Below are 15886 nucleotides of genomic sequence, written 5' to 3'. Positions count from 1 at the left end.
TAGATTCAGACTTTACAAAGATAACATTGATAGCAAATCCTATTTATTATGTTTCTTGCCTTGGTGTCCTCCAGTTGCGTCTGCAGAATTTGCGCTTCAGCGGCGATGGCTTCCGACTGTTGCTTCCTCGCCTCCTCCTCGGAACTCCCGAGCCACTTTAGTAGATCCGTGCTGGAGTCATCATACTTCTTATACTTGTCAAAAACATCTTTGAGATTGTTGCCAAGCTCGTTGCACTGAAATCAAAGTAATGAGGATTTGAGTACGAGGTGTGGCGTGGGTTTTATTTCCATCTATACAATTTAGTCTTGGTTTGAATTGGAATTGCGTACACAGATTTTGCTAGGAAGACAAATGCTACCACCGAGTGGTGGAAACATGTATTCCACCCATGATATTTCCTCAAAATACCTGCGAGTGAAGCGTTTTATATCGACTCGCCGCAGAATCCAGTTTATCCTTGACAACAGAACAGGTTCCTGCCGTATCAAATTGCATCAAGCCATTTTTAGACACAGTGTCAGTGACTCCACATGCTTTGGCCACATCCAGAACCTTCTGGCCCGAAATGGTGATGAAACGTAGGTCGCCCTTGTGAGAGATGACATCCTCTGAAAAGCTTTCCTGTCGGAGAAGTTTATCATTGAGGGTGTTTAGGGAACCCGCTGATGCCCCCAACTGCTCCACCTCGCCTTCAGCCTGCGTTAACCAATCCTCAAACTCTTCGCAATCGTTCTGAAACTTCTTCAGCTCCTCCTGGACACACTGGACCTGCTTCATCTGCTGCTCAGCTTGGCTGAGGGAGGCATCGTACCGCTCCTTCAGTTCTAGGATGTTCTTCTGCAGTTTTTCTTTCTCCTGCGGTGACAGAACATTGTTTGGCTTGTCCAGAAGCGCTTGGGCTGACTGGGTGGCCATGATCAAATCTTGTTGTTGGGAAAGAATTTCCTGATGGCGAGCCTGCAATCATAAAAAAGATGTGATAACATATTTATGCAAATGAAGCAAGTTGTACAGCAAAGTTAGTAAGATAAGTGTCACATTCACAGCAAAATTTAAATAATCTACACTTAATTCAATTTCAGTTTATTCCACCCCCTTTTTTTCACCAAATTCCTAAAAACGTACCTTGACTCTTCCATACTGCTTGTCAACATCCATGCAGGCATCGCTTTGCCCGTCAAAACTACTTTCACTTCGACGCAAGGTGTTGCCATTAGCATCGCCCTTCTCTCCTTTACGTATCTTGTCTAACGTTTCCGCTGGCAGGTTTCCATTCTCTTTGCTAACGAGGTCCGTTTCATCAACAGTTCTTTCATTTTTATCCCCAATATTTGAAATCCACTCGAGTAGACCTTCTATTTTGTTCTTGCTTTCCTCCAGACGCTCGACAGCAGCAGCCTGAATAGAGAATCACAAATTGCCAGAAACAAACAACGGGACGATTGCGTTTTCCATTCCAGTACATTACAGATTCATCAAGGCGAGCAAACTATTGCTGACCTTTTCACTCTCCTGTTTTATGGCAGTGGTAACAACTTTCTCCAAGTCCTTCCTGGACTCCTCGGCTTGCTTTTGGATGAGCTTGGCCTTGCTTTTCGCTTCTTCCAACTTGCTCTCAATATCAGCAATTTGGTCCGCCGTCAGCTTGCCCCGATTTTCCTCCAAAAACCTTTGCGTGCCGGTGATGACCTCATTCAACGCAGTGGCATTTGTCAAGACGTCTTTTTGCAAGGCCTTGACAAAAAGACAAGCGATCAGGACAAATAAAGCTCAATTGACCCTGACTGATGATTTTTTTGTACCTGATGCTCCTGCTGGTACTGCTGCAGGCCCGTGACGCACTCTGCATTGTTGGCCTGCTGTTGGTGACCAATCAGACGATTCTCAGTCAACGTGAGACTGTCGCACACTTCCTCTAACTTGTCTGCAATCTCTTGGTGCCTTTCCAATATGGACTGTAGACAAAAAAAATCTGATTATTAAAAACACCTGCATAGACAGACAAAACCATTGAAAAGACTTGACATAAGATCTGGTATGCTGTAAACATGCTGGCCAGTCAATGCATTGGTCTTGAGAAGAAAATAAGCGCAGAGAGAACTGAAAGACACCGAGTAAATGCATCGGATAACTGTGGACAGAGTCCCAGCGGGACATTGTATCCAATGTTAATCGCACAAAGGTCTCTGGAGGCCTGTAGAACACAATCAGCAAAGAGAAGTTAGTTTACAGCATCGATCAAGCACGGCAACATGCAATCCCACATATTTTGCTGGACCTTAGAATTACACAGTGGCGGGCCGTGCATTTCACATGTCGCCCACACGATTGTATCTGAATGCCACGGACGAATAGTGCATGTTATTATGATGGTATTGTGAAATCTGCCTGGCAACACAAGCTATCTGAATTCTGATTGGATTAAAAACTCTAACCAAAAAAATTCAAGACTAGGCTATAATATGACATCAATGTGAAGAATATGATCATGATTTCTTGATTATGTTCGGCTTGACTGACCGCCACTGGAATTACAGTATAGTCCACATTCATTAGTTTATTGTCAATTATATTCATAAATAAACAAATGCTATGTAGAAAGGAGCACTTTGGTGGTTTTATGTAAACTTCTATGACCAGCAAGAATTTTAGTCCAAGATCCATGCCAACGCAGTGAGCAACACATCCACAAGCAGACCTTCTTCTGGTCTTCCCTCTCCTTGGTGTCCAGTAGGACATCAAATGTCGACCTCATGGCGACAAGTTTGTCCATCTGGTCCCTGAAGGCTCTCTGAGTGCTGCTGAGGCACTTGAGGAGGCAACTGCTCTGAGAGGGACTCAAAAAATGAGCGTGCTCCGATATAAAACTCTGGATTGCAAACGTGGCGTCCTCTAATTTGAGTTTAACCTCCTGATGAAGATGACTCTCAGCATTCTGGAACAATGAAATATGGAGTAAGATTTAGGTGGCGTATTGGTACATGCTGCTGCCCAAAGACGTAACAATACCTACTTTAAATGAATCTTGACATAAATATTTATTACGATTGCCATTGAACTGTAGTAACGTTTAAATAAACAATACCTATAAAATGGTCACATTTTGAACTTACGTATACTAATTATAGTATTAGACATTGTAAAATGAGCACTATTTTAACTAAATTAAAACAAATTTTAAAAAAATGCAAATGATAGTTTTGATCCTAAATGATATGCAAATTAAAATATTTTACCTTGTATTTTTGAATGCAGCTTTTGAGTACTTCAATCTCACATGTGTTGAAGTCGGCATCTGTATCCGCATTTACTTGGCGTTGCATAAGACCTACTAACACTTCAAGATCAGCAAGATGTTTTTGGTATGTTGATTCCAAATGTGCCTGAAAATCATATAGACAAGAAATTTAACAATGTCACAATCACATTCTTGCGCCGCATTTTCTTCGGTTTCAACACTCACCTTCCTATTTTCCATGGCTCGAACCAACGACTGAGTTCGTTCTGCACACTCATGGCGAACTGTAGTAAAATTGTGCTCTAATTCCACATATGTTGAAGACAGATCTTTACGGATTTGTCTGGGAATGTTCTCATCAGAGGCATTTAAGAGCAGTTTGGCTTTTTCCAAATCTTCAGTCAGACCACCAGCCAGTAAGGAAACCTGGGACTCCAATGACTGAATAAAAGAACGTTTAAAAGGAGACGCTATTAACTACGCCTGCAACATTTGATGAGATCTGGTACTAAAGTCATATCACAAACAACGCCTTTTCAAAGAAACAGTTGCTCCAGTAATTTAATCAAATGCAAATATAATAATAAACAAATATATCGTCTTGCTCAAGGACACTATGACAAGGTTCAGGATTGAACCCACAACCTCTGGGTTGGGCCATTGGACCGCTTGAGCCAAGACGCCACCTTCCTTTATCATGTCAATTACAACGGAGCTATATCATTTGCAAAGTAATCATTGTTGGATTCACTGTAGTTCCTCTCTTTGGAATTGGAATCATGTTGAGGCTTCACTGACACGTCATATAATTGACATTCTTACCTGGATTTCATCTATTTGCATCTGTAATGCCTCCATGTTGGTGTCAGTTGGTTCCCCAATTAAAAGGTCTTTTCTCACATCATCTACAACATCAGCGTGATCTTGGAGTCTCCCAATACACTCCAGATAATCCTGGGTAGTGAAGAGCTGTAGGAGAACAGAAAGACGTGCGTGAGACAATACAAAGTCAAACTGAGAGAAATCATTTTCACCAAAACTGGGTTGGTTTACCAGAGTCTTGATCCCCTCCACATTGTCGGCAGAGTGTTTAGGAGGCCGTTCTGACAGCAATTCATCTGGAGAGCTCTCCTCCTTGATACATTGCAGGGTGTGAGTGGCACTCCCTCGCGCAAGGCTCTCCATCACTTCCTGGAGCATTGAGAGGTTTTGGAATGACGAAACATTTCTAAGTGCCTGCAGAAGTTGCAGCTGTATAGTTGGAGCAAGTGACTTCTCTTTCTCTTGTCCTATTAGAGATTCTGAGTTCTGTTCATCTTTCGCAGGTGGAATGTGTAGGTAATCTTTACTATCAGACTGTTCTCCATCGTTTCCAGTTGAAGAGTTCTCAGAGTTTGCAAGAGTGGCTTCAGATGAAGCTTCATCTTTTGAAGGAAAGAAATCAGAGTATTCTGCTTCTCCTCCAGTTGTGGTAATCAGCTCCTCGCCATTATTTCTTGGGGAGGGTTCACACCCCTGTTCTTTAGGTGGTGCATCAAAGTCATCTTTACCATTTTCAGGTGGTGCATCACAGTCGTCGACTTTTTTTCCAAGTGGAGTATCAGAGACTTTATCATCTCGTCTAGGCAGGGTACTGGGCTTCTCTTCAACTCTCCCAGTTAGGTCATTAGAAGCCTCCTCATCCTGCACTGGTGTAGCATCAGACCACTTTTCAGATCCCATTTCATTCTTTTCTGGTTGGGTATCAGAGTCTTCTTCATCTCTTTTAGTTGGAATATGGAACACTTCTTCAATGTCTTCAGTGAAGGTATAAAAGCATTCATCTTTTCCAGAGCCTTGTTCATTAATTCGAGCTGGACTACTGGACTTTTCTTCAATGCTTCGAGTTGGCATATCAAAGCAGTCTTCATCTGTTAAAAGTGAGACATCTGACCCCATTTGATTTGCTTCAATTATGGCATCAGACTCCTCTTTGTCTTTTATAGTTTGGGCATCAAATTTGTTTCTAGATGTGGCATGAGACAAGTCTTGATTTCTTATAGCTGGGGTATCACACTCTTGAACTCGTTCAGTTGTGTCATGAGACACTGCTCCACCTTTTAGAAGGGAGGAATCAGACTGCTTTTCATATTGTACAGACATAACATCAGACCCCAATTTATCTTTACCAGTCAGAGTACAATAATTCCCTTGATCGTTTCCAGGTGAGGTATCAGAGCTGTCGGCCTTTTCAAGGACTTCATTTTGTCTAGTCGGGGTACTAGACACCTCTTCGATCTTTCCGTCTGGCATTACAGACTCCTCGTCATCCTTTAAAAGTGAAACATTTGGCCTGTTTTCATCTACTCTAGTTGGGGAAGCAGAATCCTCTTCATCTTTACTAGTTTGAGCATCTGAGTCTTTTCTAGGTGGGCTATGGGAACAGTATTCATTGCTTTCAGTTGGGATGCCAGACTCTGGAACTTTTTGAGTCAGTTCAGTATACTTCATGACATCTTTTATAATTGAAGCACCACAATCCTTTTCATATTTTACGTGTGTTCTACCTGCAAATACAAACTCGTCTTCTGTTGGCATAAGAGAATCCTCTTGATCTTTTCTAGTTGAGGTATTAATGCCTTCTTCATCTTTTTCAGAGTCTTGTTCATTTCTTCTAGTCGGGGTGCTGGACTCATCTTTAATGCCTCCATCTGGCATTTTAGAAACTTCTTGATCTTTTAAAAGTGGCACTTCAGACCCCTTTTCGTGGAATCCAATTGGGCCAGTAGACTCTTCATCATATGTTCTACTTTGATCATCATAGTCTTTGTTATATTTTCTAAATAGGGTATGAGACCAAACTTTTGCAGTTTCAGTATCACACTCTTGAACACCTCTAGATGTGTCATGATACGCTTCAAATGAGGCATCAGAACCCTTTTCACATTTTACAGGTAAGACAACGGAAGACTCTTGATTTTTTCCAGGTAGACTAAAATAGTTCTCTTGATCGTTTCCATGCGGGTTATCAGACCCATCTTCATTAGGATCCTTTGTTCTGGTTTGAGTTACAGAATCTTCTTCTTTTGAAGACGGTATTTCAAAGTCCTTTTCTCTTTTATTTGGGGTATAAGACTCCTTGAAAATGTTTCCAGTTGAGGTATGAGAACACTCCTCGTCTTTTCTAGTTGTGGCTTCAGACCACTCTTCATCTTTTACAGGTGGACCTTTTGGGTCTTTATTAGAAAGTAAAGGTTGGGCATCAGACATCTCTCTTGTAGTTGAGGGATCAGACTCCTCTTGCACTTCAACTTTTGAAGTTGAATCATCAGACCTCTGTTTATCTTTTAACAGTGATGCATCCGACGCTATTTCGTACTTTCGTGTGCTAGCAACATTGTTCTCATCGTGCTTTCCAGGTTGGGCACGAGAAGCTTCTTTATCTCTGCTAACTGAGGTATCAATGTTTCCAGTTGATTTATCAGATTCCTCTACATTTCTCATTAGTGAGGCATCAGACCACTTTTTATCTTTTGCATTTGGGGCATCAGAGTTGTCTTTAACTCTTCCAGTTGAGGTATATGAGTTTTCTTTACCGTTTGCAGTCAGAGCATTACAATCCTCTTCTTTTTCAGTTGTTATGTGAGTGTCTGCTTTGTTATTTGGGCTATCAGATACTTGGACTTTTATAGTTGTGCAACTAGACTCCTCTTCATTTTTTATTATGGAAGCCGATTTGTTTTCACAGTTCAAAGGTAGAGTATTAAACTTTTCTATCTCATCTGTTTCATCCGGAGATGAGCCACTAGAGTATTCGTTATCGCTTCCAGTTAGGGGATCAGATGTAGTCTTTCCAAATGTGTCATCACATCCCTTTTGATCTTTTTTTATTAGCAAGGCATCAGAGCCCTTTTCCTCTTGCTGAGGTGGGGCAACAGACCACTCTGCGTCTTTTATAGGTGGAGAACGAGAACCACATTCATTTTTTGTCAGTGAGACATGAGACTCATCTTCATCTCTTGCAGTCGGAGAATCAGACTCCACTCCATGTTTCCCAATTGTGCCAAAAGAGTTGCCTTCATCTTTTCCGTGTGGGTGGTGATATCTAGTGGGGTCATTTGACCCATTTTCACCTTTCGTTGGTGAGACTTCAGAGCCCTGTTCATCTTTTTCTTGTTGAGAACTGAAGTCTTCTTCAGCTCTTATAGTTGAGGTACTGGATTTGCCTTCATCTGTACCCGTTTTAGAGATACACAACTCTTCATTTGTTTCAGTTATGGCATTTGACTCCCCGCTCACTTTTCCAGTTGCTACATCGTAATTATCAGTCACTGCATCTTTTCCGAATAGAAAACAAGGCTGCAATTCATGACCTTTCCCCTCTGGCTGTCGTGTTTCAGTTTTGTTAAAAATTTGGGCATCTTTTCCAACGGAATCGATGAGCTCCTGCTGCCCTTTTTTAGCTAAGTCATCAGATCTCTCATCATCCTTTACTGGCGGAGCATCAGAATATTTTTCATCCCTTTCGGTTAGCATCTTAAACTCCTCTTCAACTTTTCCAGCTCGGTCATGAGACCCCTTTTCATTTTTTGTTAGTGGGGCATCAGAGATTTCTCCAGCGGTTCTACTTAAGGTATTGTATTCATCTTCAATGTTTTCAGTGAGGGCATCAAATCCATCATCTTGATGTTTTATAAGTGAGCCGGCAGACCCGTTTCCATGTTTTCCATACAGATCAATAGAAACATGTTCACATGTTTTAGTTTGAGTATCAATGTTCTCTTCCTCTTCCACTGTGTCCTGTTTCATAGATGGAGCACAACACCACCCTTCATCATCTCCATCAGAGTACTCTTTATCTTCTCCATTTGGAGAAAAAGAGTTTTCTTCCTCTTTTCGAGACTCCACTTCAACATTTGCGAAAGGAACATAAATGTTGTCGTCCTTTCTGCTTGGGATATAAGACTCCTCTTGAACATTTCCAGTTAGGGCATCAGACCATTCTTCATCTCTTGCAGTTGGATCATTAGACTCCTCAACTTTTCCACTTGAAACATTTGATCCGTCCTTATCATCACTTGGTGGTGCACCAGAGGACTCTTCATCTTGTCTAGTTGGAGAAAAAGTATTCTCTTCATCTTTTACAGGTGGGGCATCATACGCACACCCTTCATATCGTCTAGTTGGGGCGTCAGACTCCACTTCCACGTTTCTAATTGTAGCATAAACATTGCTTTCATCGCTATTTTGGATACAAGACTCACCTTGAATATTTCGAGTTAGGGCATCAGATGAAACTTCATCTTTTTGTGAGTGAATGCCAAAGTGCTTTTCATTATTTGTAGCTGCGGTATCAGCCCTTATTTTGTCTCTTATGATTGAGGCATCAGACTTATCAGACTCCTCTATCTCTTTTATCGGTAAGGCATCATATTTCTCCTTTATTTTTCCAGTTGAAGTTCCAGGCTTTCTTTCATGGACTTCTACATCATCCATTTCATTTCTGTTTAAACTGGGTGCATCTTTGCCACTGACATTGGTGATCCCAGACACCGCAAGAAGACAAGCGGCATTGCTCTCAAAAGATCCGCAGTTGCCCAATGATAGTGAAGTCTGACTTATATCGGCGGCACTTTCACTGTCACGTCCATTAAAATTCGTATTCATCACTTCCTCATGGAGATCGACATGTGGTTTTACAGAGTTTGAAATCAGTACTGGTGTAGTGCCAAGAGACAAAATATCTGTCTCTGTTAGTTGTCTTTCTTCTGGGTGGACTGGGCTGCACCTCAAAACAGCCGGTGCCTGTTCCAGATGAACATTGGCCGATGCTGGCGAACAATATTCAGAAACATCTATATGACACCTTTCATCATTATAATGATTTTTGGGTGTAAATGTATTCGGTACAACAGTTCTAACAGATGATGAGTTGAACTGTTGCAAATTACTTTCACTGAGCAGATCATCTTGACAGTTGTTGGCTTCAGGTTCGGGAGGATAACCACTCTCTGAAGGAAGAAATGACTGCTGGAGTCTGTCGCCATCTTCTTTTTCCACAGAGTTATCTTGTACATCTACAGCATTGACTGCAGGTGACGAGGACTCTATCTCAGCCTCGACAAAAGGGGCAACCCAAAGTGATGATTTGCCCAATTCACATTTTGTCACGTTTCCAGCTTTGTAGAAATCATCCTCACTGACACCAGTGGAAGACTCACTGTGACTTTCGAGAGCAGCACTGCAGCATGGAATGAGTGGGCCAGATGAAGAATCCATTTCACAGTGCTCATCCGGCATATCAGCCAGCGGGTTATTGACTCCATTAAGTGAGTTGCTGACATCGGAGAGCGAAGCCGATTTTTCTAATTGAAGGACACGCTCGGGTGAAACCTCCTTCCCAAGGAAAGGTGACATCATCGGAGGCTCATGTCCACAAAGTAATGAAAAGGAATGATGATCCCTTATCTCTGTTACATTTCCTCCTGCTTCATCTATCACTAAAACTTTATTATCATCCTCTATCAGGAGAGAAGACTTCCTTTTGGATGGATTGTGTTTTTCTTGGGCATCGTTCACATTTATAGAATCGAGATTTTCATCATCTGGGTCAGGCCGGCTGCACTTTCCTTCTGAGTAAATGAAGTCTGAATCAAAGACACTAAGAGAGGACAGGGATGGACAAGGCAACATTATGTCTTCGTCATTTTCAGTTTGTTTACCAAACAACTTCAAAACTCCCTCTTGAGTTGTTCCCTGCAGGTCATCGACAGAGATGTCATCCAAAATGCCCTTTTCTTCAAATTGTGCATCCAACTGAATAATATCACTGAGATGTTTTCCTCCCTTAGACACATTCTCATCGGAGGTGTTATTGATCATCTTTGATGCATTGCACAATTGCACAACAATTTCCTCTGAACACACGGATGATGAGTCATCTTTACATCTGTTCATACAAGCGGGTAGGACAGGAATCTCGACGGTAGTTGGAACATCGGAAACATCATGAGCATCATCCCTATCGTCAATATGTAAACTATCGTCGAGTGCTTTGTAGTCTGTGGTTTCTGTGCATCCATCCATGTAATCCATTTTTAGATCTTCACTTGCATATATGTTGTGATCAAGTGTCGCATCGGATGAGGGAACAAAATGATGAGGGTTGATTTTGTCATCGTTTGTGAATGGCACCTCCAAGTCCACCTGCTCTGAAAGATCTTCTGCATTGACAGTCCAAGGCACCACGACATTGTCTTGGGTGCCATCATAAAATACAGAATCTTCAAGAAAAAAATGGATCATTTTAGTTAACTGATTGTCAAGTATTAAAACCCTGTGTCGGAACTTCGGATCGATGTAACTGTTTATCGTTAGGTAGGATATAAAGAGTTGTTTTGTCTCTGAAGGCGTGAACGCATCTCCGGCATGGCTACATCCATCCACTCTGAATTTTCTATACATGAGCCAAGATGAAAATGTTTCATCTAGACGATCCACATCAAGAAACTCATCAGGGATTTCGATGGATTTTAAGATATCTGCCGTGTAAACGTCAATGTAACCGTTTTGCACGGCGCGATTGACATCCACAACCTCGGAATTTTCTGGAATGTAAAAAGCCGCTATTTTCCTTCGACTGCCGAGGAGGCTGTTGTCAAACATATCCGTGATTCGATGCTCATAGTAATCTGATGAGGTGGCACTAAATTGGGATTCGTTGGGCAGAGGCAACACCAGGCCTATGAACTGATGACTTTTCCCAAGTACGATGAGTGTACTGCTAAAACTCATCAAATCACACTGAACTTCTGCATCCACCAATAGTCCATCCGCATTGTGCAAGTCGCCAGATGAAGAAGGAAATTCTTGTGTTGCACTTGAATTGGGGTTTTCTGTTGGGCCAGCAACATTGACGTCACTGGAATTCAGTTTTAATGTTCTGTCTGCTCTTTCTGGTGTCAGTGATTTAGCCCCATTTATGCACTTCAATATCAGAGTATTTACTTGACCCGCTTCTAAATTTGACTCATTTGCCGCATAATGCTCATGCATCATTTCCTGGCAGGTCTTCTGCCTTTGAAGAATATTGACGTAGACAGAAGCAGGAATCAACCCTTCCTGAAACGCCGTCTTAAGCGTGACTGAATCTCCTGAGTAGGCCACATTGAGTCCATCACTGACTTGCTTGACCTCTAGCATCTTCACAACAAGGTCATCCAACGTGGACGTTTCCCTCCCTGCTGCTGCGACGTCACAGACGGATACAGAGGTCACATCGGAATCCTTTAGGCACTTGTTCGTCATGTTAAACTCCTGCAAGTGAGTTTTGTGCGGGGCCTCTTGTTTGAGAACACGTTCCCAACACACATGAGGCTCAGACTGAGACAGGTCAGGGGTCGAAAGGAGGAGGCCAATTATGTCATTACTCAGACCGTCCATTGCCTGGGTCCAAGTACAGTCCATGCGACTGGTGGATTTCACATCCTACGAAAAAGGAGAATACCAGTTATTGTTGAACTGATTATTACGACACTGTACTGAAATGAAAATCAAGTCAAATATGTACTCACCGGTAGACCGAATTGTTAAAGATCACGTGCATGAGTTCAACACTGCATCAGCGGTGCAACAAGAAAGTGTCAGGCTGTCAGCACATAGTGAAAGCAATCATGCTTCAACTTGTTGCAGAAAGTGTTTGTTAGTCACACAGTGAACCGTTTTTGATGAATCAATCCTGTTAGCCAGTTGAAAATCAGCATATGGGCCAACAACAGCTAAGCATGTTTACAGCATACTCAAGTGATCTGGTTGCAATCATAACGCCGTTTCTTTTTTTTAAACACTCCTGAACGACATAAGTAGAAAAGTATAGGCACAAACGGCTAACGGTTGCTACAGAGAAGAATGAGAAAGGTTTATCATGCAATGAAACATTTGATAGAACTCCTTTTGAGGCCATCAAAAAATACAAATTCATTCCATTCAATAAAAGTGGAACTTCCAACCTCATCTCCATGTGCGGGCTGATCAGAACAACGTTGCGAAAGGTCACTGTAAGCCTCGCTGAGGTTCTTCAACTGTTCCTGGGCTTTTTCTCTCTCCTCTTCTGACATCCTGTCAGTCAAAAAAAAAATGACGATTTAAATGCAAATAATGCACGTATACTGTTTTATACATGTATCATTTATGGAACTATCTGACTTACTTTTCACTGTGTTTGTTCAGCATCATTTCTGTGGTCCGAATCGCTTCTGCAATTTGCTCTTTCTTTGTAACCATTTCCTCCATGGAGACCTACAGCGTCAAACAATCATCATTGGTCAATAGTTTTATCCATAAATCAGGTAAGCCTTTTAGACACTTTGGTAAATACACTAATAGGCCAAATAATTAGGTACACTTGAAGAAATAAATGTTAACAATGAGTTAAGTCATGGTGATAATATATATAAATAATAAATATAAATATAAATAATATTTTTTCTACAGTAAACTGTATCTTTGACATAGGAGTTGTTTTAAATCCCAATACATTGTGCACTGAATATTTTGGCCAGTCAATACATATCCATCATGTATTGTTGCCATGAGTAGAACTGTAACATTTAAAATAAAATTATATTGTATTGTATTTGTAAAAAGTAATAAATGGAACACAATGATGGTGCAATGTAATAGTAAAAAGCCTAAGAAACATGACGTGTCATTTAGTCACTTGTGAGAATAAGATTTATTATATTAAATTTGAAGAAAAACATCTGCAATTGTTTTATCATTTGAATATTAATGGATCAAAATACTAGTCTGCCTTAACTCCAATTTACGATAATGAGTTACCACAAATTTTTCGATGGAATGCAAATGGGAGTGAATGAGAATACTGGGATTAGTATTAAAAGCAATCAAACTGATGATTGGTGATACTGAATACATTTTTAAACATTTTACATTGATCATACAATATGTAAAGTGGATGAACTCATTTTGAGTGGGTCTGGTCTGAAACGTGGGTGCTTGTGCAACATTAAGAGGAAGTTGTATCAGACTGATCACTTGAGTTCATGCACAAAATATCATTTTCTAGTGTAAAATACAAGTAGATCAGAAAGAAGATGATGTTTTATTAAAAATCACATGTGACAGAAAATGTCTGACAGCATATGAAAATCCTCAAAGCAAAGTATTGTTTCCATCAAGTCACAACAAGAACAACCCAGCAAATACAGATTATTACCTGAGAGTTATTTGAAGCGTCTGTGTTGGCATTACTATCTTTCAAAGAATTTCCCTCATTGCTCGAATTCTGTTTCACATTAGACATCCAAACTAATAGTTTGCTAACTTTATCAGCATGCTCTCGCTTCTCTTCATCCACTGATCTCTGGAATCAGAACAGGTGGGGGTATGAGAATATCCATTATTCGTAAAGAAAAGCAAATGCATGTTGTAAAAGTGACCCAAATACTGGCCGGAGGGAAAACGAAATACATAAAATAGTACAGAGATTCAGATAGATATTTTCATGCTTCAGTCGGTACAAAAGGGGAAGCTGTTTTAATAAATTCCTATGATTACAATCCAAATGATAAACAAAAACGTAAAATGTGTCATCATTTCTGCAAAGGAATGTACAAGACCTCTAGTCGGGAAAAAAAAAAATTGTCAAAAACTGTACGCGATACAACTCAACTCAGCGGTAGTAAAATTTAAGCATAAAAAAATGATATCGCCACACACAGGACCAAAATAAATCCCGTTTCCAGGATGCACTTTTTAACAAGAATGCCCGCAGGTTTTTATTTTAACTTTTTGGAATGAAAAGTCGATAAGAATCCAAAACCTTGACTTTTATCAGCCTGAAGTAATCTTAAACCAGTGTGGCAGTCATAAACACTTCTTTTGAGCGCTTCATTGAATGTGATTCGTCGCTTGGTCTTTGGACAGGTGATGCTTTTGGTGTGGGACTTCTCGTCTTTGATGGCGGAGGCCGTGACTTTCTCAACAAGGCCCCTCTGAATGACTTCCTCCAGCGACACTCGGTCGTGAGTGTCAGGGTTTATCAATCCACCAGTCAGGAGCTGGAACTCTATGCAGCGAGCGGCGACATCTTTGGGGAAAAGATTTTCCTGGACTGCCTGAGTGATCGACAGAGACTTTGCAGTCTTTGGGTGAGTGATGCCTTTGAATGCCTGCTCAAACTGCTGTAGCTTCTGAGCCAATTTCTCGTTTAAAAGACCTTTACTGATTGCCTCACTGATTGGGAGTTTCTCCCCGGAGAAGGGGTCACAAATGCCTCCGGTGCAGGCCTGGGCTTCCAGTAATCTCAAGGCAGTCGTCCCATCAGTAAAGCCTTGTTGAAATCCCTGAAGAACAGACAGCCTCTTCTTCAGGGTGAGGTCCCAAAGACCCGCAATGGGGCTGTTGACATCCTCCACAACCACCATTCTGGAAAATATGATGTCGGCAATCTCGTAGATACTAAGAAGGCCATTCCTGTACCGTTCTAGCTCGGACGCTTCAAGAAACCTCTGAGTAAGAGCAGACTCCAGACAAAGCTTTCTGCCGTTTTTGACATCGTTGATGATGTGACGCGAACCTCCACGGCCATCATCGACAGACGTCTCATGCCATTCACTCTCCTGTTGCGACAGAAACAGATAAACCTGTTTGTCGATGTGTTTCTTCTTGAACGCTTCATGGGCGGACATCTCCGTGCCACGACTGCTGCTGACAACAGACACCCGGTGAGAACTTGTGGGAGAGCTATTGGTAAGCTGTCTGTCCCCAAGTGGAAGGAGAAGGACGCCGCCGTCAATGTCATAAAGACATGTCTTTAAGATTTCACCGTAGTACGCTTTCTGTCCAGTATCAGGGTTGTGAAAACCTTTGGGATTGCGGACTGGATCATACAGAATTTGAAGGGTCTCCTTGTTTAGAAAGCCATGATCAATAGCAACGGCGGGTGGCATTCTGAAACCACCCTCGGGGTTGATCACTCCACCGGTGGCTATTTGTACTTCAAGGATCTTCTTGCCTTTGTATCGCTCGAGAATACTCGCCTCCATCGCCTGGAACACAGACAGCCGTTTGCCATCGTGCAAATAGCCACTGACAGCTTTCTCGGCCTCCGTCAGTTTATCTTTCAAGCTAGAATCAAAAATTCCTCTCTCAATAGCCTCATCGGAGGAGTAGATCTGACCCGTGGTCAGATCGGTGAGGCTTCCTGTCGCTGCCTGAGATTGCAGCAATTCCAAAGCGTGCATCTTTGCCAAGAAACCCTTCTCAGCCGCTTCTAAGAATGAAGCCTTTTTCTTACTCGACTCCACATAAACTCCAGCGATGGCCGTTGGTTTGCCGACATAGGACGCAATTGATGCTTGCACTATGTCTATTGTGGTAAGTCCCGTTTCTAATTTTTGGAAAATCTCCTCATCCAAGAGCTTATATTTGATTAGATTTTGAATAGTCGTGCTTCTTTTGAGGTCAGGGAGGTTCATTGCAGTTGTATTCCACAACTTGAGGCCGTCCCTACTTTCTGGAGCACTTTTAGCTGGAGTATCTTTTGCTTCAGGAGATTCTATGAGATAATAAGTCCTCGTCGTACAGATGCTGTTTTTCTCTTTCTGGGACTCTGCGGGTGCACATAAGGCCATGTATCCCTGC

At 41.7% G+C, this 15886-nt stretch overlaps 1 protein-coding gene across 18 annotated transcripts in view; it reads right to left on the bottom strand.

Annotated features, from left to right (window-relative positions):
• Positions 1 to 15886, bottom strand: part of dst (dystonin) — a 94059-nt gene that overhangs the window by 37605 nt on the left and 40568 nt on the right. For 16 of the 18 annotated variants that reach the window (XM_088305022.1, XM_088305026.1, XM_088305024.1 and 13 more), the window contains 8 exons: positions 13458 to 13604; positions 12429 to 12517; positions 12229 to 12337; positions 1806 to 1958; positions 1504 to 1737; positions 1129 to 1401; positions 412 to 960; positions 60 to 236 (listed from right to left, as the gene is read on the bottom strand). In XM_088305022.1, the coding sequence (XP_088161148.1) occupies positions 60 to 236; positions 412 to 960; positions 1129 to 1401; positions 1504 to 1737; positions 1806 to 1958; positions 12229 to 12337; positions 12429 to 12517; positions 13458 to 13604 (1731 nt within the window). Of the gene's footprint in view, positions 1 to 59; positions 237 to 411; positions 961 to 1128; positions 1402 to 1503; positions 1738 to 1805; positions 1959 to 2701; positions 2939 to 3239; positions 3387 to 3466; positions 3683 to 4063; positions 4213 to 4294; positions 11708 to 12228; positions 12338 to 12428; positions 12518 to 13457; positions 13605 to 15886 lie in introns of all 18 variants that reach the window. The other 2 variants (XM_088305039.1, XM_088305040.1) reach the window with 2 other exon arrangements.

The sequence above is a fragment of the Idiotropiscis lumnitzeri genome, chromosome 9 (genome assembly GCF_059441095.1).
Source record: "Idiotropiscis lumnitzeri isolate Australia: NSW breed Sydney's pygmy pipehorse chromosome 9, RoL_Ilum_1.0, whole genome shotgun sequence".
In the NCBI taxonomy this organism is placed as follows: domain Eukaryota; kingdom Metazoa; phylum Chordata; class Actinopteri; order Syngnathiformes; family Syngnathidae; genus Idiotropiscis; species Idiotropiscis lumnitzeri.
This window is presented reverse-complemented; position numbering and strand designations above follow the sequence as displayed.